Source organism: Conger conger, chromosome 5, assembly GCF_963514075.1.
Source record: "Conger conger chromosome 5, fConCon1.1, whole genome shotgun sequence".
NCBI classification, from domain to species: Eukaryota; Metazoa; Chordata; class Actinopteri; order Anguilliformes; family Congridae; genus Conger; species Conger conger.
Window position 1 is genome coordinate 10,209,741 of NC_083764.1, and position 24,104 is coordinate 10,233,844.

A 24,104-nucleotide genomic window follows, 5' to 3' on the forward strand; every position below is an offset into this window, starting at 1 on the left:
GCTGATTTGGAGCTGATATGTACACAGGTAATTACTAGCTAGGGCTGTCAGTTGACAAGGCAACCTACCTCACAAATCCTGTGAAGGAGACAAGACGACAACATTCTCCGGAATACAGAAAAAGATTCAGCAACCCGGGTCAGGGTTACCCTCCTTTGAAGCCTCCGTCTAGTTTACCTAATCTAAATATTGCTTCATTTTGGGGGATTATGTGTCCTTGGCACAGTTTGAAAAGCACGGACTGTGTTAAATATAGATATTGCCCGCCAGACAAATGCATCATTACCGTTTCATTAACAAAACTTCTTAATACGGATTCTCACTGCACAGTAAGTCTTGATTTGTGGAGCACTACACCTTTCTAGGAAACATTTGTAGAATCTCTGCAACTTGGAAAATGCATTTAGGGCAGTAGAGTGAGTAGCTATACTGGACATGTGAATCATAATGTAGAATATAAAAAACATATATACTAGCCTGTGTTCCACTAGGTGCCTAGTGTGCTCAGTAGCTGTGCTGCCTTGTCTGTGTTCCCACAAGCTCCGATTCATTAAGGACCCTGGTGGTCCGTGTCTTTACGTAGCATTGGGTTGAATTAGCATCAGTGTCGTTGGGTTGCATTAGTTGCATTTAGTTGCATTAGCATTGTTGTGTTGCATTAGCTGCATTGGTTTGCATTAGTAGCTTTGGGTTGCTTGACTAGCGTTCAGTTTCAAGTGAGACAGGCCCTTGTTCACAGTAAATACCCTGCCTGTGATTGGACGGATAGGTGGATGACTGTACCTTGTGTAGGGTCGTGGCTTTCCCAAAACAGCTTGAGGAGATCAGCGTATGTCACCTTCACAGGGTCAAACACCACCCGGACCACCTCAGCGTGGCCTGTTCCACCTGGAGGAAGATTTGGGCATTTAGAGTCGGGCCCAAGGTTACAGTGAAAAAGCAAGGGTTTGCAGAAGGTATGCGATGTTGATGTTGTAGTAATATGGTATGTTATGGCTAATGCATGACTGGGCCATGAGTTTTTGTCAACAGGAAGTGAGCTCACTGTTGGCAGTTGCGACCACTGTTTAGACCCCCGAACACCAAAGCCGGCAAACTCAATTTCAGTGCTCAATTTGACACGCCATTCAATTGCACAAACATTTTTTTTTTTTTTTTTTTTTGCAACCTATTTTCACCCCCCGAGAAGAAATTAAAAACCCTTCATTTCACTTTGATTTCGCTGACAGCGAGGAAAGCTTTTAGGGCCCAGCTTTCAAGTCCTGACCACATGGCGGAAATAACAGCTGTCGCCTTGAAAACCAGGAAGTGGTAAAAAGCAGAGGACTAAAAGCAGAGGAATAACCGCTGAAAACAAGGTCTCTCACGAGCAGCGACGGGAAAAGGCTCCACACACAATGGGGAATAATTAGACTGAGAGGAATATATTACCTGTGAAGAAGCCACTGCCAGGACGGCGGACATTTTCCTTTCATTTAACAAATTTCATACAGTGCAGAGAACATTAATGTGGAGAAAATAACTGTTTGCGTGGCCATCCGTGATGAACACATACTCCCCTCCATCTCTCTCGGAACATTTTGTACATAAAGGAATCTTTTTTTTTTTTCTTTTTAAAGGAACAACAGGACACTCCAGAGGCCTCTCTAATCAAACCGCCCAAATCTCCCGCTTTAAGGCCGCGTCTCTGATTACCTCGTCACGCCGATTATCCCAGGGAGCCCAGGGGGGACGCCGAATTGCGTTCCCCCCCCCCCCCCCCCCCTCGATCGCGTACGTTCTCCGCTTATTCCGCAAACACTGCCGAAAAAAAAGGCCCGTGAATTACTTTTCGCCACAACGGGTCTGCGCGATCTACTCCTGGAGGAGAGATTTAGGCTTTAACGAAGGGGGGGGGGGGGGGGGGGAATGGCCAAAAGGAACATTCCGGAATCACGGGCGTGCTGATTTCGTGAAACTAAAGGGGAGTGGAGATGTTGGTCTTTCTCGGCCAAAACCTCCCGTTTTTGTTTGTCTGACGCGTGTCTCGCGGAGGTTTTGAATTCTGACTTTGACAGCTGAATTATCCGCCGTTGTGGCCACGCATCCGGCAAACGGAAAACACCAGAAAGGAAAACTAATATGAGGCCAGTCTGGCACAGAGAGAGGCCAGAGAGCAGTAGGAGTCAGGCGAAAGGGGGATTGGAATCGATCAAACCAAACAATGAAACAATGGCTGTTTTTCTGTATTATTTCAAATTCTAAGGTTCTTCGCGGAGATGAATATATTCCCAAAGAGATCAGTCGACATTTTAATATTCTCCGCGCGCGAGCCACGCGGACGGCCTTGTTGCCTGCTATCTCCGGCGATATCTATAGCTGTAATATTAAAAAAGTAATAAAGACTAACCTGGGGGGGTCACTTTCATTACCTAGAGAAGATACAGCGGGCCTCCACCGCCACGTCTGTACACAAGCCATGCTAAAAACCACATCCAGGAGACGGCGTGCGTTGGACAGTGAAGCAGAATTAAAAATCACAACGTCGTGTCATTTGGCATGAAATTATTCCGGGCTTGACCTCTGGGTGGATATCCTATACATTTCCATAGTGCAGCACAAGCACTGCACGCATATATCCACAGTTATTGTTGTATTAATACAGCGGACAGACAGTGTTTGGGAGATGGGGGAAGGTATGTATATTTCTTGTCTTGCTCATACGAAGACAGAGGTATCTCTCGTGTTCGTAAGCTGGCTGGGTTTGGCAGTGTGGTTTGCCAGACAGGGCCCGCCAGGCAGGGACTTAAAAGCACTGGCTCCCGTAGCCACCACAGGCTGTGTGAGGCTAAAGCAGGAGGGGAAGGCAAGCCTCTCCATGGTATGTATCCATTCCAGCAGACACCAAAACGCATGTTTATTAGGAAAGTAAATGACTGCAACGTATAGGATTTTCACCTCTGCTCAGTGTGAACCGGTACTGGTGTTAAATCCAATTTAATCGAATCCATTCAAAAATGGAAAAAGAAATGTGGATAATGTTCTATGTGGATTTTTTTTTCAAGGAATAAGCTGAATTTCATTTCTTGAACTGGCTGAATGGAAATATAATTTCCCACAGCCATGCTACGGACACCTAACGGTGATCACCCCAGACAGCTCACTCCTACAGTGCAGCGGGGTGTTTATTTGGTTTCGGTGGAGGAAATGACATTTTCTTCCTATAGCTGTTTTTTTTGTGCAGAGCCAGTGTTCCGTTGGCATTCCTACGGCTGGTAATCCCCTGTTTACACCAGATCTCTCTGCAGTCTGCAGGGAGCAGATTCCCCTGCAGGATTAGTGCTGCCTGGCCACAGCTGTGCAAAGTGAGTGGCAAAGAGAACATGGCACAGAGCACTGGGCAACAATAGGGCACAGGAAACGCCACACTGAGCACAGGGCACGTGACGCACCACAGAACACAGCACAAATCAGAACACAGGATACAAGAAATGGAACACAGCGCACAAATCAGAACACAGGATACAGGAAACGGAACACAGAGCACAAATCAGAACACAGGAACTGGAACACAGAGCACAAATCAGAACACAGGAACTGGAACACAGTGCACAAATCAGAACACAGGAACTGGAACACAGAGCACAAATCAGAACACAGGAACTGGAACGCAGTGCACAAATCAGAACACAGGAACTGGAACACAGTGCACAAATCAGAACACAGGATACAGGAAAAGGACCACAGAGTGCAGGATACAGGAAAAGGAACATGGTACAATACAACCCAAATTAGAACAAACAACAGAGGATACAGAACGCTAAGCAGAGCATAGCTCTGCTCACAGTGTATTGGACAGGAAGAAGAGACCAAAACTACAGTTAAAAATGAATTTCTCACTTAACAAATTATGGTTTTTGATTTCACAGAGACCTGAAGTGATGGTTTCTATAGAACTGAGGCTCGTTTTAAATCGTCCATCACTGAATTTGAATGAATGGAGAAATCACAGTGAAAATGATCCAAAAGAGTCTAACCATCTGAGCTGTTGTGTTGCTGTATTTTAACAAAGCTGGGCTTTGAAAAGACTTGAAATGATTTTCACGGGCACACGATCTGATCATGAGAGTTGTGAGAAACCTCGGGATAATGAGTTTGCCCTGGAGAGTTTGGTTTTTCAACTTCAGGAAGTGTCTCAAAGAAATTGCAAATATGAATTCATCACATACAGTAGCGGTTGGTGAGCAGAAAATTGGTGGGGTGTAAAACTTTCCTTTAAACCGATCATTGGTTCTCAACCTGTTTTCATTAATTTTCCATGATTAACGAGCCTGCCAACCATCTGACTAATCAATTTGCAAGTAACACACAGCTTCCTCACATTGTGTTAGGGAGATTAAATGATAAATTAAATTTTGAAAAATACGTTTTAATTACTTAACAAAAAAAGACACACCACTCTAATTACTACTTTCAAAACGCGAGCTTCAAGATTATTTAAAATCGGCGCATTGCAGATTTTTGCCATGAATCTTCTCTGATTGCGTGTGCGGAGAAGGAAACAGTCTACATGTACAGACCAATAATGTTGATAAAATGCACACAATTTTAGTGCCTGCTATATATGATGGTATTACGTATTTTGTGAATTAATCACTGTTTTGATAATCAAGGCAAATCAGTGAAAACAGGTCTGGACCAATAATTTGTTTAAGGGAAGGTTTTCAGCTGACCAGTCCCCATTGATTACATAGAAACTGTACAGCTCAAACTTACAACAATGCTGAATTATAGAGGTTTTCACTTTCACTTTGATTTCTGGACAATTATTCAGGCTGAAATTATTTTTAACAGCAAACGTTTAAAGTTCTGTATTTGCAAACTTCCAGGAAGTTGTACAGAGGAAATTTCAGCACCTCTTCAAACCGGACAGCTCCCTCTGTAGACTGAGAAAACTCATCGGAAAGACTGCTTTCGCTGCACAATATTTAGCTGCTGCTCATTGTTCCATTCCAACAAATTATTCTATGAAAAATAACGGTAATTCTTTATTCCGGTAAGTTCTCACTGCTGCACTGCAGACACTTGGATAAACGTTGTATATACCCTTTGATACCTTGGCAGCTGATGTGTTGTTTGAATGTTTTAAGCTCTCCTCCAAAAGCCCCCAGTACGTACACCCCTGAGGGAGAAACCATCAAACAATTTTCTACTGATGAAAATCAGAGTTTACTGAACTGGGGTTCCTGTGGAACAAAAGCACATCTTCAAACGGCGAAAAACACAACTGACATTCCCATCCGACTCCGAGCCAAGCGAAAAACGCTCACGGGCTAGGCCCTGTAGACGGGGCAGGGGGGAGAGCGGTAATGTATCAAACTGTGTCTGTATCTGCAAGGAGGCTGACAAGTGGAACCTCTTTTACAAGTTCAAAGACCGGCTTTTAGGTACATGAGCACTTGCACAGGTTTGTTGTTGCCTTCCAGAAGGTCAGAAGTAAGGCTTCCTTCGGAAAGTGGTCTAATCGTATTTATCCTGCCCCCCCTACACCCACACATGCAGAAGTATGGACTGAAAGCACATTCGAATTCTATCAACCCCATCCTGCAGGATAAGAGCACCAGTGGGCGTGCCCAAACTGAATGCCACAACAGCTGGTGCTCTGTGAATAAACGCTGCTAAGAAATGAAAGCCACAAAGTTTTTTTTTGTTTTTTTTTTACGATGACATAAACCCAGTAAAACGTCCGAACACACAGCCTTCTTTGTAACATCAACTTATTTTTTCCCAGCGTGCAGTTTTCAGATTTGTTTGGAAAGGATTGCTACTGCACGATAAACCACGTGGACCCAAACAGATGGTAACAGCATCAGAAAAAAAATCCACAAAATGGCTTCCGGCGTCCTTTGAAAAAAAAAAAAAACACAACGTATGGAGGAAGCCAGGGGATCGGAAACATGCAGGCTATATGAGGCGTGCTCACAAATAAGTCGTTTAACTGCGGGGGATGGCCTTGACCTGCCGCAGGAAAACCGGGCTTCTCCACCGGCGCTGAATAGAGTGAACGCATGCCAATAAAGCCAGAGACCACTGTTAGGCCCACAGACGCCATACCCCGGCTCAATCTCTTTTTAAATGGCTGTAAAACTCACGCCCGCTCTGTGCCACTTAGCAGTCGGCGTTTTACTGCAGATCCCCCACACTGCACCATGCTGCAGAGCTGCAATCAGGCCTGGAGGATTTGCCAGCTTTATTTTGTCAAATTACAACTTGTCTTTTATGCGCCGATGGCTGAGTAAACAGACCTATATACGCGGTTTAAGAGACTTGACGGCGAGCTCGCAAAAGGATAATCACAGGCTCCGACAGCTGCACTGCTGCACCGCGTCACCCTGCCGAAGTTTAAGGACGTTCCGAAGGACAATCAAAGTCACCACGTCGGGGGGGGGGGGGGGAATCATCATCAGCGGATGCATGATTTATGAACCGGGCGCCGTGGTTTCGGCGGGAAGCGTGCGCGGACTGCAGCCGTCGGTTTCGCGGCTTTAGCGGCGAGGCAGGGAAAGAAGGTTCTGCTGTGGCGCACGTATGTCGATGCGCTTTTCGCGCCGGTTGCTAGGGCGGGCTACCGCGCGTCGCTCACCTGTGCAGACCTCTCTGTAGGTGGGGTTGGCCGTGATCCCGCCCGCGTAGCCCACCTGGGTGGAGTAGACTCCACTCTTCTTCCAGTACTTTCTCTCGGCCCCCCAGAAGCAGCCCATACCTTCAACGGACAAGAGCAGACGGGCGTTCAGTGCGCCAAACGCTGGCTAACGTTAGCTAACTTTCGCCAACACATTCAACCTTTTTTTTTTCTGTTCGCCACAAATGTTAGCTAACGTTAGCTAGCAGTTTGACAATGTAGTGCGTGGTGAACAAAAATGTTTGCTGATGGGGAAAACGCGAACAATGGCAATTGACAATTATAATATACATTTAATCAATGCAATATTTGTTCTTACCTTAAAAAATAAGTCCCAGGTAAGCAATGAATCAGCTATCTGGCATGGTTAGACCTAAGTCGCATCCTTTTCTATTAAAAAGGCGTTGGTGTTGAACTGAATGGAATGTTAATCATAAAATCGTTCAACGGTAAGTATTTGACCAGAACGTCTGGTGGCACAGACAGGGCGGTGAGGCCGAGATGCACCCAGCCACTCGATCTTCCCTGTCCGCTTCTAGAGCCGTGTGACTGCGACCCGTGAAGACTATGGGTCCATTCAGGTACCGCCCAGGTGGGCTGGTTCTGATCCGAAAGTTACGGCCGGAGAGCTGAGTTGTGTTCTTTTAAAATGGTCTCTTCAGCGTCTTGTATCATGCCCAGTCAGTTTGGGTCTTTAAGATTCCTTTATCTGTTCTCTGAAAGATGTCCTTGGGATTTGAATGCGCTGGCAAGCTCACTGCTATCAACACTAAATTATTCCCTGTCAACTGAATCTCTCCTTTCACAGTGTTTATCTTTCGGGGGCCTGCTACTTTCGGCGATAAATCAACTCTTAAAGTGTCTGAATGTATGACTTAGCTGTACATTTATAGCCAAATAAACCACATAACCATTGCCACGCAACTCCAGTTATCGTATGTACTTTAGGCCGACAAAATCAGATAAACTCCCTAAAACTAATACCTGCAGTAAACATTTATGGTCAGGTAATACTTCTCTTACAATAACAGTAAAATATGGTCATATATTGTTATCCACTGTCTTTTCCCACTGGTGCACTTGAGAGTTATTTACTCGTGAAAAGCCAACAACGGCAATGAATTTCATTTTACAGATCTGAATCCATTTCCAGTGAAGCGTAGTTCTATCACGGTATCTAAGGATACCGCGCTCCCAAGCACCGCCCCGCTGTCTGCCAGGAAGCCCATTTGCATAAAGCGATGCATATTCAAATCATATAAGGTAATGTCAAGCAACACCAATCAAGCGCCGGCCTGTCACGGGTAGAGAAACGCGGAGTCAAGTGTAACCGCCACCTTTTAAAACAATCTGCGGCGGGGCTTTGTGATTCGAAGCGCTCTGAGGACCACGGCTGCAATAAAGGAACTTTAAAAGATAATTTTATTTGTGCAAAGAGGAGCTCGACCAAACCCCCACCCACCCCACCACCCCCCAAAAAAAAAACATTTAATTCCCGTCTGGCGGTGATGAATTAACGCAGTTTGAGTTCCAAATAATGAAAATAGCGGCTGAACTAATGCATTTTATTAAAGAGATCCTAATCATCCCCAGCAATTAATTTCTATCCCTCTATTTTCTGTCTCACTCGTTTTGCATTTGTCCTTTTTTTGAGCATTTCTGAGCATTGTGAGGGAGAAAAACTAATTACACAACAGTACCTGCTGTGATTACCCCCCCCCCCCGCACACACACACACACAGACAGACACATACACACACAGACACAAAGACACACAGACTGACACAAACACACACACACACACACACACACGCTCACACACACAGACACTCACACACACGCTCACAGACACAGACACACACACACACACACACAGACAGACACATACACACACAGACACAAAGACACACAGACTGACACAAACACACACACACATACACATACACGCTCACACACACACACACAGACACAGACAGACACTCACACACACGCTCACAGACACAGACACACACACACACAGACAGACACATACACACACAGACACAAAGACACACAGACTGACACAAACACACACACACACACACATACACATACACCTACACGCTCACACACACACACACACACACACACAGACACTCACACACACGCTCACAGACACACACACACACACACTTTAACGGAGATCACTTACCGAACACGGCCATCTGCAGTCCCTCGGGGAATGGGGGCACTGTTCTGTTTCCATTAACATGGTGCTTCTCTACAACACACAGAGAACAACGGAGAGGTGTGAGGCCTCCAACCACACCGTCAGATACACCGTCACACACAGCCGTCCACCGGACCTACAGACCACCACCCTGTTAACACACAGCCTTCCGCCAGACCCACAGACCACCACCCTGTTAACACACAGCCTTCCGCCGGACCCACAGACCACCACCCTGTTAACACACAGCCGTCCACAGACCACCGCACTCCCCTGTTAATTAAAAGATGCAGGCAGTGATATTTCAGTATTAGCTCTCCCCTTTCGGAAGTTAATTTCCTCGCCAACGTTATCGGCAATTTACAGTTTCTGCAATTACAATGCTAGTGCAGTGGCTACAGTACTGGGCTTGCAGGTTCAATTCCCATTTGGGGCATTGTTGTTGCACCTGTGAGCAAGGTGTTTTGCCTAAATTGCTTAAGTACATACCCATTGTTTGCGTGTGAAAAGAGTTGTCAGCCATTTCAATTGGGTAAGAGAATCTACTAAACGCGCCCATGTGAAAAAAATTGTACGCTGAAGTATACCTGAACTATACTATTTTATACTTAAGAACACTTGGAATACAAATAAAGTATGCTATATCAAGTATACTATTTTTCTCACACTGATGTGCATGTGACTGTGCAATAAAAGACACGCATTGTGAAATGAAGTGCATACGGACGGATGGGTCCATTGAAGCTGACGGCACGCACCGCCCCTTCGGAGAGCGAGGGACGATGGGGGCGCAGTGACACGTGGCGGGATGGGCGCGGGGCGGGCGCGCGGCTGGCAGGGCACGCCGGTTATTGGGTAAAATGCAGATGGCCCGCAGTTTCAGGGGGCAGTGAGCAGATTAGAGTAAATGGGGAGAGAAATGGGAGAGCTCAACATCTGGGCTCAGCCGAGCCCCCTCTCTCTCTTTCTCTCTCTCTCTCTCGCTCTCGTTTTGCACGCATGACTCGGTCGTCACGGCAGCCAGGCGTTCCGACACAGCCAGCTGGAGACCTCGGAGACGATCTGCGGCATTTCGGAGCGCCGTGCCGAGGAGCGTCGGCATTCCGGGGCTAATGCATACGACGGAAAACAAGGAACGGCGAGCGGCACGTGTGCGCGCACGGCGAAACTCAATAATGCAGCTCCGCGGGGGGGGAATTACCCCCGGCACAGTGCCCAAGCGCCCCCCCCCCACACACACACACACACACACACACACACACTCAAACCACGCTCCAGCCTCATCTGATATTAAATGTCCTGTGAAATCGGCTGCGCTTCTCTTCGGCCGCGCAGAAGCAGCGGTAATTCTAGCCCGCGCGCTACGAAAACCCCTCTTCCGTCCGATGGCTTTGGTTCAGGCGGCCGTTCGATTCAGACTCTCGCTGCAGCCTTCCCTTCACAACCAGCAAATCTGCCATGGAGGTCTCTCTCTCTCCCTCCCTCTATCCATTTCTCCCTCTCTCTCTCACTCTCTATTTCTCCATCATCTCTCTCTCTTCCTCCTTCTCTCTGTATCTCTCTCTCTATCCATCTCTCTATCATCTCTCACTATCTCTGTGTCTCTCTCTCTATCCATCTCTCTATCATCTCTCTCTATCTCTCCCTCTCTCTGTCTCTCTCTCTGTCTCTCACTCTATCCATCTCTCTCTCTCTCAATCTCTCCCTCTGCCTCTCTCTCTCCCTCTCCCCCCCCAAAGTGCTCTGTGCTGCCGCGGCAACACAGGGCTTTGATCTTTTAGCATGTCTGCGCTATGAAAATCTGCAACACTTCCAGTCTAACTTAATTGAGAGTGTGGAACCGCCATTTGAGGATTGGGAGAAGGCTCTGGAACAATGCGAAGCCTCCCTTGGAAGCCGGCCCCTGCTCTAATTTAATCTACGGAAGTGGGCTGAGGAGAAGGCATTAGAAGGCTTCATTAAATCACTTTTACCTCCAGCCTGTTAGCCAGCGGGCTCCACGACCTGAGTATCAGAGATGACCAGGATCCAATGAGGGTCAGCATGACCCAGCTACCCATCATGCACCCTGTGCAGCACAGTGAGGCTCCCGGGATGCGTGACTGGGCACCGGCAGTCAGCTGATCAACTGGAAAATGGTAAAATGGTTGGCATTTATATAGCGCCTTTATCCAAAGCGCTGTACAATTGATGCTTCTCATTCACCCATTTATACTCACACACCGATGGCGATTGGCTGTCATGCAAGGCGCCGACCAGCTCGTCGGGAGCATTTGGGGGTTGGGTGTCTTGCTCGGGGACACTTTGACACAGCCCGGGCGGGGGATCGAACCGGCAACCCTCCGACTGCCAGACGACTGCTCTTACTGCCTGCCTGAGCCATGTCGCCCCACTGCTCTTAACTGAAAAGCTCTTTGAATTGTTTTGATGGTTTCTCGCGCTACACCGGCGGTCCAAGTTGTTGAGCGGCAAGTCGGTATGTTTTCGAGTCCCCCCCGTTTTCGCCAAAGGCCCCGCCAATAGACTCGAGACGCGTAGGGTACCGTTTGACGGGTCTCCCCCGAAATTGAGAGCCTCTGTGGGGCTCCCCCTGAGAGGGTGCCAGAAAGGCCCCCGCTACATCAAACCCCCTTTCCCTCCCCATCACCAATGCCTGCCGATGCCCCCGCTTCCCCTTTGATTGCGTTATTGGCGGGCCGGGTAATTACCACCGTGTTGGAGAAAGCAGGAGAATATTCATTAATGTGTCCCCCCTCCCTTCCCCCCCCACCATCGGATAAACAATTTAAATGTAAATGTCAACTGAGAGAAGCAATGAGTCAAGGCAGAATATTAATGGATCGGATGAGAGCCGGGCCCTGTCTGCGTCTCACAAACCCCCCCCCCCGCACCCCCCCAGCAAAACTGCTCTCCTGCCCCCCCCCCCCCAACCCAAACCCCCCCAGGACCACGTCCCTACAGCCGTGACGCTGAAGTCTTCGTCACACAATGTCGTTCGGAAGGACGCCGGGTCGTCACACACACACACACGCTGCGCTCGCATTAGACACACTGACTGACAGAGGGTGTAGCATATGATTTGCTCCACTGGCAAATGAAAGGTTAACGCTGCCTTAATTGTCCTGAGAGGAAGGAACTGAAGAAAACAAAAAAAATGGTTGGAAAATTCTTAACCCACCCCCCCCCCCCCGTGCAGACATTTTTGTGTGAGAAAAGATCCATGTATTTGGGTCATGTTGCAAATAGGTATGCCTTAATTTTCTATGTGCACACACAAACAGAAAGTCCATCAAATAATTTTCACATGCAGCGACAGCAGCTAGACCAGGGGCTTTGATGTGGCACATCTTTGTTACTGTAAAGGGGTTTGTTTGATCACGCTGCATTTGCACTGATTTAACGTACTTCCAGGGCGTCGCATATGTTCATGTTGTGTTTAGCCGAAAGATGCTCAGACGTGAATCCTAAACAAGGCTATTGGAGTTACATTTATCAGCGATGACAGCAAATCTAATGCTAGAAAGAAGCTAAAGTGTTGAAGGAAGCTTGGTTTTTTAATTAACTTAACTACGTTTTGAGTCATTAACAATAATTGAATATAATTAATATTATTAATAATAATAATAATAAGAAGAAGAAGAGTAATAATAATAATAATAATAGGAAAGCGTTAGCTGATAATAGACATCAAATTTTTTTTTATGAATGCATAAATAAAAGAATGACTCACTTCACTAGTTGTGAAACTGCTGGAGACCCAACTATACGTTCTTTACTTTTCAAAAAAACATTGTACTTTAATTCGACTACACAGCAGTTTTTGAGTGGGGGGGGGGAGAATAATTTGGCTTTATTTGTGCGGCCTGAGCGTGGCGGCGTGCAGAAGCACTCGACGGACGAGGCGCTCTTATGAATAAGCAAACGGCCTGGATCCCTGCTCAGGGCGGGGGCTGGTACACAGGCCTCCGTCAGGGGAGGCGATATTGCACAGCTAACATTGAGGGGGAGGGCTGTATGTGTGTGTGTGTGTGTGTGTGTGTGTGATGGAGGGGGGGGGGCTGTATGGCCCTAGTAAGCAGTTCTCAAGCTCCTCTGATTTCCAGTCCAAAATGACTAACCGCTCTGCCCGGAAGCCCAAAAAACTCCTGTCGGAAAAATGAGCCCCGTCACCGCTGAAGCCTCATCCGCCGTGGCACCCTCGCCGACCGCCAGCCTCCCCGCGCTCCCCGCGACGGCTCCCCTGGTTAGTGCTGCTCTAGTTCACCAGACCACGCCACCTCCACCGCACTGCACTCCACTGTGCAGCATCACGCCAGCTCCGGCGGCCATTTTGTACAACCTCCCTGAACCTGGCTGGTGTACGCAAGGGCAGGGATACTCAATCTTGCCCAGGAAGGGCCAGTGTGTGGGTGCTGGCTTCTGTTCCAACCAAGCAGTTACACACCTGACTCTACTCATTAAGGTGCTTAGTAAAAACACAGCTTATGGTCGATTAGTAGAGTCAGGTGTGTAACTGCTTGGTTGGAACAAAAGCCTGCACCCACACACACTGGCTCTTTCTGGATAAGATGGAGTATCCCTGCCATGCTAAGAGAAACCAGCTGAAAAGCTGGGTATGTGTGATGCAGAGAGGCACATTATCCAGGTCTTAAAGGGTTAAAGGGCACTCACTGTGAGAAAGGAGGCTTATTATGAGAAAATAAGACTGTCTAAGCCCTCAGGGTGCCTGTTTGGTTTGGCATATCAAGTATTTATGATTCGGCTTGGAAGGCCTGGCGTGGCTACCTAGCGTGTTCGCTTTTAAACAACGTCCACAGGAATCTTTGTCAAATATTTATTCGCCCCGACCCTCGGTAATGCTCGTGTTCATTTCAAGCTCCAATTAGACCCGAGCGTTAAAAAAAAAAAGGTAGTCGGACGGCAAACTTCTGGCAGCCAGTGTTTCCAGTGTTTGTGGGATGTACGTATGCATTATTAATACATCCCTTTCCTAATGATGTGATCTTGACTTCATAAATTGACCTTTCCAACGAGTTCCCTGTACCGTGAGCGTATATGCCTGCAAGGAGGAAGGCTTCCTGAATGTGAGGAGAAATCTACTGCAAAAAAGGTCTGACTTACCAAATGTTTTGGTCTTGTAATGAGACTTTTTCTCTCAAGTAGAAAAATATATTTGCTTGTCTTCAAGTTACTGTTTGCTTGACATGTGAAATTTTATTTTGTCAACCCCACTGGCAAATCTAGAAATGAGCAAAACCGTCTCATCGCATTGGCAATATTTGTGTCATTTTCTTAGCAGAAAAGTAATAAATAATATTTAGATTTTAAGCTTAAATCTAAATAATTTAGATTTTAAACCTAAATATAAGACTAAAATGCATCTCGAGACTTCTTGAGTTTTTGCAGTGCGTTATCTAATGATGTGATCCTGACTTCAGAAAATTATCTTCCCAACGAAAGACTCAATCTTTTTTTTTTCATATTTGAAAAAACTCCAAATCTCCAAATCAGGAGGAAGACACTGAGAGAACAAGTAAGTAGGACAATCATTTGGCGGTTATAATTCACTGCGCTTCAAGACAGCACTGGGTGTACTCGTGTAATATCCATTATGTCAGGACCTCTAATGGTGAAGTCCTCTAATATGACGGAAGCTGTGCCGAAAACGACCCTCCGTTTAGTCACGTACGTTTCCACGGCGTTGGTGATGAACTAAATGGAATGCTCATTTAAAATCGTTCAGCAGTAACAGGGAAAATACAGTAGTTGCCCGTGACCGTTTCCCTTGTTGAACGAACGTCGTTTGGTACAGCCCCTTTGCCTGGGAGTTGTAGCCTCGGTGTGAAATCCAGCTGTGACCAGCTTGAAATGACCAGCTACAGACCAGTTTCAAAACCTAGCTTGAGCTGGTCAAACCGTGTTGAGTATTGAGCTGGTCTGAACTGGTCAACCAGCTACCAGCTGTTTCAAAAACATAGCTTGAGCTGGTCAAACAATGTTGAGTGCGGAGCTGGTGTGAACTGGTCAACCAGCTAGCAGCTGTTTCAAAACATAGCTTGAGCTGGTCAAACCGCGTTGAGTGCGGGGGGGAGGCCTCTGGCCTTTCCCAATCCATCTGGTTGCTATGGCGTCCGCAGGGCTCTCCAGTCGCAGTCCAGGGGCAGTGTTGTAAAGCTTGCGTGAGATAACTGGCATTAATGGGAGACGACCGGTGAGCGGAGCATCAAATGAAATTTCTTCCTTTGTAGATTCCCCCCTCCCTCCCTTTACAGCGGCACTGGGAGGCAGCATGGTGGGGTAGTTATTCCCCCCCGCGCACCCTCCATCTCGCCCCTCCGGGTTTCTCATTTCAGGAGCGGCACATCCCGGGCCCTCCGTCTGATCTTGGGGAGGCGTCCGAGCCGAGGTTCGATCGGGCTCCCTCCTCGTTTCACGCTGCTAGCCCGCGGCTCCTCTCCGGCCCCCGCCGTCCCGGCACCTTCCAGCGGATGACTCCCGAATCGCCCACCCCCCCCCAACCCCGGCTGTGCCCTCGGTTTAGCCTCACTTACAAGTACGCTAGGCTGCATCTAATTAATTTAGCCGGCCACAAATTGATACCAGTCGATTCCTCGTATTTGTGATCCCACAGCACTGGGGGCAGCCTGTAGCTGAGCGGCTGAAGTGCGTGACTGGGCCCCAGAAGCTGGGGTAGCCATGATAAAATCCACACAGCTGTTGGGCCCTTGAGCAAGGCCCTTAACCCCACATTGCTCCAGGGGGGGATTGTCCCCTGCTTAGCCTAATCAACTGCAAGTTGCTTTGGATAGAAGCGTCAGCTAAATAACAAATTATGAAATTACACCGTAAACCAGCTCAATATTGAACATGGTTTGAGCAGCTCAAGCTATGTTTTGAAACAGCTGGCAGCTGGTCGTTTCACGCTGGTCATAGCTGGATTTTACACCAGGACCTCCAGGACATGAATGGCCTTTCCCCTGTCATAAAGGGTTAATAGCTGAATGAGTTCTTCTATGAACACGTTTTTCAGGAAGTTCTTCGCTATGAGGAGGTGCTGGTGCTTTGGCACTGCTGTGGTTCCGGTGGATGCGAGGGGCCCAAACGGGCTCACAGGCGCAGGGGCAGGAGAGCGTTCACAGGGCCGGGCTTCATCGATTACTCTGCGGTGGCTTGATGGATGACAGGGCGGTCAAATACCCAATAACACTGCGGGCGTCGGCCCAGAAGCTGCACAGAACTGCTGCCACGGCCGGACCTTGGGCCAGATGGGATTATACGGTTAAAAACAAAAACACTGTGATGCTACGTTGCTCCTTTACATTGACCATGAGGTCTTTAAGGAGAAAAATGGATGGCTAATCCAGTTTAAAGTAAATTGGGGGGGAAAGAAGAACAAAAAGCGAAGATGCAAAGAGGGAGTATCCGGGTAGAATTGAGAGAAAAACAAAAATGAGACGATTTTCCTCATTAAGGAGCTGGGGAACAGAGGGATGGAGAGAAGACGAATAAACACAAAAGAGAGGCAGACAAACGAAGAGCCGCGCAGCGTTTCTCTTTTCCCTCCTCTGCTGTCGTTCGGGGGCGTCCCGGGCAGTGGGGGCGGGGGGCGGGGGGTGTCTCCGCGGTTGTGGAGGCGCCCGGGATCGGGGCGGCGCGCGTGTGTGGGGGCGATACGCTATCTCTGCCCCGCACCCCCCAGCCGCTCCCCTCCCGGCCCCCAGATTAGCAGGCCCGCGGGGCCTGGGACTCGCCCCGCACAGACGGCCAGCAGACAGGCTCGGGGGCTGGGCCGCCACGCGCTCTCCCCTCCCCCTCCTCTCCCCGCGTTCTCCTGGCCGTCCTGAGCTGACAGTGATAAACGAGGCGGTATCATTAAGGGCCTGCCTCGTCCTGATTGGACCTGCCCCCCCACCCCCCACCCCCACCCTGTAATCTCAGGCCTGGTGGGAGAAAAACACACTGCCTCGTCGCCGTGGCAATTAGGGAAAAGACATCAATCCTCTCCCCGTCGCTACGGCGGGGGCGGGGGGAGTGGGGGGGGGGGGCGTCCGTGAAATACACACAGCTGCACTTCCCCCCATTGATTACAATTATCATCATCGCCATCGCCGGCGTCATCATCATTGGCGCGCGCGGCCATCATCGTTTTGTTTTTACGACGATTATTATTGCCGTTATTGTTTCTGTTATCCGCGGCGGCGATTATCTGATCTAGGCGGACGCGGGGATGTTCTCGGACCCGTCGACAGGAGCCGGGGGCCCCGATACACACGCGGATAACCGCGCGCGCCATGCGTCTAAACCCAACCAAGACCGATGGCTAGAACGAGAGGCTTGCTCTTGATTGCGAGGGGGCAGTGGTGGCAGGAGTGTGAAACGACCAGGTCGTTTCCGTTCACGTCCGGAACGACGTGGAAGTCTGGCCGACGGACGCAGGCGAAGGCTGCAAACACACGCAGAACAGCGGTTTAAGCGGGAAAAAAAAAACCCCCAATCGAGCGCCCCGGAGAGAGGGGAGGGCAGTGTGACGTGGCGCTCTGGGTCTCCTCCCGGGCGGCGGAGCGGGAGGGAGAGACCGGCGGCCCGGGCACTTGATCTGGCTCCGGCGCGCAGCGGGGTGGCGGGCGGCGTTTGAAGCGGTCCGTCTCATTACTCCCATTTCCCCCGCTGAACCGCCCACCATTAACGCACTTCACACATCCACATCAAAGCCACCGGGGCTAAATTAGGGAGAGCCAGGCCAGATATACCGCAGGCCCAACGCTACGGACTACAGAGCTGGAGAAATCTGCAGAGAAATCACAGCGCACCTACAACTACCTTCTCAAAATCCTAAGTCAGTGTTGGAAGAACTCCATTGCTTTCAATTAACCAGCAGTGATTGTTTTATCAGCATTGTAAAGTTCAAGTCTGATCACACCTTAAAGCACGGCTGTCCAATATGACCAGAAAAGGGCCGGTGTGAGTGCAGGTTTTTGTTCTAGCCTGGCACTACAAAACCTGATTTAACTACTTCACTACTCATGGTCTTCAATCAAGACCTTGATGCATAGAATTGGTCTTTCTTAGTGCTGGGCTAAAACAAAAACACCAGCCCCTTTTCAGATAACATTGGATTTAAAGGGTTAACGTGTTCTTCGTGTTGCTCTTCGGCGAATCACTGGAAATGGGAATCGACAGTGCACATACAGTACAACCTCACAGAGGAACAACAACGAAAGAAGATCCCCTGTAGGCTAGGGGCACGTAGCCGAAGATGGCACCGAGTCCTCAGATAAGTGCCTTGTGGGGTGGTATTATGACGGGACAACCCACACCTCATTCAACAACTAGAGATCTCGTTGAGCTGCTAATTGGTAGAATTACGTGTGCCAAATTAGGGTTGCAATGAAAACCTGGAGGATGGGCTAAGGTGCTTGACTGGGACCCGGAAGGTTGAGGGTTCCAGCCCCGGTGTAACCAAGATCAGATCCATACAGCTGTTTAGCGCTTGAGCAAGGCCCTTAAGCCTGCATTGCTCCAGGGAGGATTGTCCCCTGCTTAGTCTAATCTACTGTAAATCGGTTTGGATTAAAATGCCAGCTCGATAATGATAATAATTATTATCTCCAGGAACAGGGTTGGGCAGCCTTGTCTTCAACCCCCTCTCCCTTTGTTTTGCTGGTCATGTGACATGCATCTCTGTGACGTCATAGGTCTGATTGTAGCTTCACGTATGTTTTGCACTAGTGCCGGTTTTCAAACCACGTTCGGTGCACCATCCGTTAGCCGCTTTGGCTAAAATGTGTCCGCTAAATGCCTACGTTGTTAAATTCGAAATTGTAGCTTTCAATTCCGCTCTTTGAACTGATTATTAAAACTGTCCTATGAGGCGAGCGAGGAAAGATACTACAGCTTTTGAGCACAGATTTGTGCCGGCAGTCGACGTGGCTTCAGACGTTCACAGACACCCTCGCTTCAGCGCCGTTCCCCTTTGCTTGAAAACCCATAATTCACTGGGGTGGGCTCGACAGAAAACCAGCTTGTAGCCAGCTTAAAAGTTATTTTCGATGCAATGCTGAGTGTAATTAGGCACTCAGCAAATCAGCGATGTGAACACAAAGGTCTCGGTACAAACGTTAACGAGCGGCTAGCATTGTCAGCTCACGGCTCACTTGATCTAATGGGAACGGTGTCACATTCAGTTCGTATTTTTACAAGATTTTGCTGAAGATTAAAAGCACTTGATAGTCTAAAAGTCAAGCTGATATTTCTCTGCAGTAGTCTAGAGGGTTTTTGTCTGCTCTACCAGAGATTAGTGTATGAATATGAGACATAGCCCTGCTGTAAAATCTAGCTATGCCAGCTTGACCAGTTTGATAATTGAGCTGGTAAAGCTGGTCATAAGCCGGTCTAGCTGGGTATGACCTGGTCAACCAGCATGTCCAAGCTGGTCATAAGCTGGTCTAGCTGGGTATGAGCTGGACAACCAGGTAGTGCTGGTAGCTGGTCAACTAGCTACCAGCTATTTCAAAACATAACTTGAGCTGGTCAACCCATGTCAACCTGGGAGCTGGTTGGAACTGGTCAACCACCTAAACCATGTCCAGCTGGGAGCTGGTCTGGACTTGTCAACCAGCTACCAGGTGTTTAAAAACCTAGCTTGAGTTTTGTTCAGCAGGGAGGACACACACTCTGCCCAAAGACCTGGAGGTAAACACAGGGGTGCGCTTCAAAATTCTTATAATATGAAAATGTCAGCTTGTTTTAATTTCCTTGACAAGTGAAATTTTCTTACCCCATTGGCAAATCTGGAAAATAGTCAAACTGTTTTACCTCATTGGCAATATATTCTGTCTATTTTATCAAACAGGTAAGAGAAATAAGATTTTAAGTTTCAATTTAAGACTAAAATACTTATTGTTGCAGTGTGACAGGAAAGAGAACCAGTAGACACATATGTGTCTGCAGAATGTGCCATATCTACCCTAACACCCAGACAAACACAACAGATGCCCCCTAGCTACTCCCTAATACCCTAATTAATTGTACAGGATTAAGACCTTGAGCCTGTCTACCCCCACCCCCCATCCCCAAACTCAAATAAATCCCTTTAAAGAGGAAGCGTTCTGAAGGGTCGAGTTAGGACGTAGCATGTTTCACCCAGGCACCCATTTAGGTTTCTATATGTTCTAGTGTTCTTGTGTATGAGACCTTTAACCATGATCCAATATATGAGTGAACCAGTGTTGGTGTAATCAGCCAATTAGCCAATTTAGCCAGGGTAACTTTTGGAAACAAAAACCTGCATACACACCCCTGCTGAAAGCTATGTTTTGAAACAGCAGGTAGCTGGTCATAGCTGGATTTTACACCAGCATTCTAAAGGGGCGAGTTGTACCGGCACCCGTTTTTTTGCATTTTGGGGGGTGACATGGCTCAGGCAGTAAAAGCAGTCGTCTGGCAGTCGGAGGGTTGCTGGTTCGATCCCCCACACTGTGTCGAAGTGTCCTGAGCAAGACACCTAACCCCCAAAATGCTCCTGATGAGCTGGTTGGCGCCTTGCATGGCAGCCAATCGCCGTTTTTGTGTGAGTGTGTGTATGAATGGGTAAATGAGAAGCATCAATTGTACAGCGCCTTGGATAAAGGCGCTATATCAATGCCAACCATTTACCATTTACCATTTGTATGCACTCACCAGGTTTTGGAGTCGGCTAGGAGGACTGTAGTTCTTTCCAGAAAGTTGGCCACACACAAGCTACCTGCAGTTATTTCTAGGCCCATCAGTATCCTGAGAACGGCACTCTATCCAGCCTCATCTTACACAGCGATTCAGCTGCGCTAATGGACACGGCAAATTAGGCGGAGGTTCCCCGCGGCAGTTTACCCGCGTAAACAAATCAATCAAGAAATAGAATGTTTGATTTTCTTATATTGTTATTACCCAGCGATGCAATCACCTTTCAGAACGGTCCGTCAGCCTTTTTTTTTTTTTACCGAAAATCTGGCAATTGCAGCAGGCCCATTCCCAGACTATTTTGCATTCACTTAACAGCTGACCCTTATCTCATCTGCTTTGCCTCAACTGTGACTAGTGGACCATTGCAGCGCCGATTTTTCCATCCAGAATGCTGGCAGGCCCACAGCAGTGCTGATGGCTGACTGCTAGTGGGCAGTGTGTGTGTGTGTGTGCTGGCTGGGTCTGCTCCACCATTGTGGGTACGGTACACTGCTGTAAGACTGGGGGCATGAAGCACTGATGGAATCTTTGGTCTGAGCCAAGGTGGCAGGCTGACGGCGCACCGTTTCCAGCGTTGTTACTGCTCTGTTCTTCATGTTGCTCTTCGCGTGGAGGACGTCAGTGTTCTAGAACCCCACTGTCAGTGTTCTAGAACTCCCGTGCTACCATAGTGATTGTTACATCAGCATTATACCGTTCAGGTATGAACATTCTAATCACGTATTTTTACGTAATAATTCCAATTACGTCACGAGTTTAACGTGTTTTTGAGCACTGACCATGTTCTCTTCACTGTGGAGGTTTTTGTTGCATTTGTTTCTTCATGTAGCGCTTTCATGTTGCACTTGTATCTCCACTTTAATGTTGTAGTTCTTTAGCATGTCTCTTGTAGTCATGCCTCGCTTCTAGTTTATGCCATGTCATAACTACAGCCTTAGCAGACTTAATGTCCCTGGCTATGGACAACTGATGCTTTATCAGTAAATTGTACCTTGTATGACCTATGTTTTGTAGTTGTTCCACTATCCTTCTGTATGCACTCATTGTATGTCGCTTTTGATAAAAGTATCTGCCAATAAATGTAATGTAATGAGATGGTGCTGGTGCTTTGGCTGAGATCACTGCTGTGGTTCCGGTGGATGCGAGGGGCCCAAACGGGCTCACAGGCGCAGGGGCAGGAGAGCGTTCACAGGGCCCGGGCTTCATCGATTACTCTGCGGTGGCTTGATGGATGACAGGGCGGTCAAATACCCAATAACACTGCGGGCGTCGGCCCAGAAGCTGCACAGAACTGCTGCCACGGCCGGACCTTGGGCCAGATGGGATGCCGTTTTTTTCTTAAAGTGCATTGGCAAGCCTTTCTTTAATCTGCAGGATTATTGCGTGCTTATGAAATGAATGAGGAGTCTTTTGCAGGAGCATTGGCTGGGCACACATTCGCGACACAAGCTAAACTGCTGTTGAAAAAAACACCAGATCGGAGCCAGTCAAATTTACATGACAAAACAGTTCAATTAAAAGTTTCATATGTCACGCAATTTGGTACTTATAATACAAGGGTAAGCCTGGAGGGCCAGTGTGTATGTAATTTCTACCATTACCTTGCCTCAATTAACGAATTAGCTTGAAACAGCAATGGCAGTTCACTCATGCGTACATCAGACCTCAGAGAGACGTTTCATATTGGGACATGAGACCAATCTTCAGTGATCAACAGTGGCCTTATCAAGAAATCAGAAAAGTTAGATCATGTACTGTATGCATTTAATAGCACAAATTGCCATTATATCCAGAAACGGGCCTGGTCCTTTTTGCCCACTGGTGAATGCTGTACTCCATTGGCTAAGCCCACGTGTATTTAGAGGCATAACATGATGAGGATAATGGAACAAACATGGTGGATAGACCACCTTCCAAAAGAAGATAATCCAACCCACAAAACTGCAGCAACTGCGTAAAAGACAAAACCGGCCTCTCTAAAAGCACAACTGCATACATTGAACCGTAGGACAACAACAACAAAAAAGGCTTACACAGCAAAGGGTTTAAAACCTGTGACACAATATGGCCATTAATGTCCGGTGAGGTGGGTGCTGAAACAGGGAGGATTTGGTGGAGGGGGTGGAGAGGGTGCACAACCCCCCCCCCCCCCTCACCCGGACAGCCAGATTGGCCGAGAGCGCCTCCCCACCAACCCAATTTAAAAAGGCAGCGGGACATTAACTGCCCCGCTTTAACGAGGCGCTCCTCTGCTTTAACGCAAGGCCGGAGACGGCGAGGGCAGGCTCACACGGCTGCAGCCTGCACCGTTTCTCCTGTCAGGAGACGTGCTCCTCATTCACCGCGCGCCGTAGCGCTGTCCGCACTGCTGGGCTGACGGCTGATTCGCTGCTTCAGACGAGAGCGCTCGACGTCCACGCTCCCACTTCCCCTCTACCCACTGAAATTGGTCTTACACTGCAAACCACCCCCCCCCCCAAAAAAAAAAAATTGTCAATCTCAACAAGTATGTTAGCCTTATGTTTAGAATGAAATTTTATTTCCATTACTTTTTTTTGCTAAATAAGACACAAATATTGCCAATGAGGTGAGACAGTTTGACTCGTTTCAAGATTTGCCCGTGGGGTAAGAAAATATCAGCTGTCAAGGAAACCTTAAAACAAGCTAATATTTTCTACTTGAGAGAAAAAAAAAGATTATACGATTCATTATGAGACTAAAAGACTGACTTTTAATGCAGCGTATTCAGAGCCCCTTCCACAGTCTTGGTTTTTCAGGGAAAAAAGGTATGAAAAAGTAAAAAGGTACAAACGCACTTTTTACTGGGCTGGTACACAATAGGTACGAAATACTGTAGCACACGGAAATACCTTGGCACAATGCATAATTAACATAACATAACAGATGTTAATTATGCATTGATGGGAACAGCCCAGCAATGCTCACCATTTCCTGCCACTGAAGTGTACCTATAATACTTAGTTTACCTAAAAGCTAGATTGTATTGAGCACAGTATCAAGCCTGGTCTTGAATGCCCATTCATTTGTTAATTCCATTTTTGCTTGTAAAAGGTATGTATTAGCACCCAGAACATCACTGTACTTTCAGGGTTCACAGGGCTCTTTGTTCTTCAAAGACCAAAAATTTACAGAGAAATTTGTACGGTAGCACCACAAAGATTTGCCATGAGCAACAAGGCAGCTCTTGCTTGTCCCTAGCAGGGCTAAATGAAAACTCATCCATTGCGCAATATCCAAGAAAGCCGTTTCTTTTTTATTTATCCGCTACAATTACTGCAGTTTGCATGGAAATGTAAGTCCGTCGGGAAGCGACGGGGTGACGCTGAGGTGAGGCGCTCGTATCGCGCGTCTCTCCAGCTGAGCAGCGTGGCGTTTAATGGATTTCTAGCCGAGTCCTCTCCGACGCGGACGGGACGACCGTTCGCTGATCATTAGGAGATATGGCACGTCTTCATCAGCTGGTTTGTGATGCTTGACAGAGAGCAGCGGAAG

General features: G+C 47.9%; 1 protein-coding gene across 2 annotated transcripts in view; it reads right to left on the reverse strand.

Annotated features, from left to right (window-relative positions):
* The window catches only part of msraa (methionine sulfoxide reductase Aa), a 72,086-nt gene that overhangs the window by 19,125 nt on the left and 28,857 nt on the right, over positions 1-24,104 (reverse strand). For both annotated transcript variants that reach the window (XM_061241900.1, XM_061241901.1), the window contains exons 2-4: positions 8,853-8,921; positions 6,623-6,742; positions 784-888 (exon numbers count right to left, since the gene is read on the reverse strand). In XM_061241900.1, the coding sequence (XP_061097884.1) occupies positions 784-888; positions 6,623-6,742; positions 8,853-8,921 (294 nt within the window). The remainder of the gene's footprint in view (positions 1-783; positions 889-6,622; positions 6,743-8,852; positions 8,922-24,104) is intronic.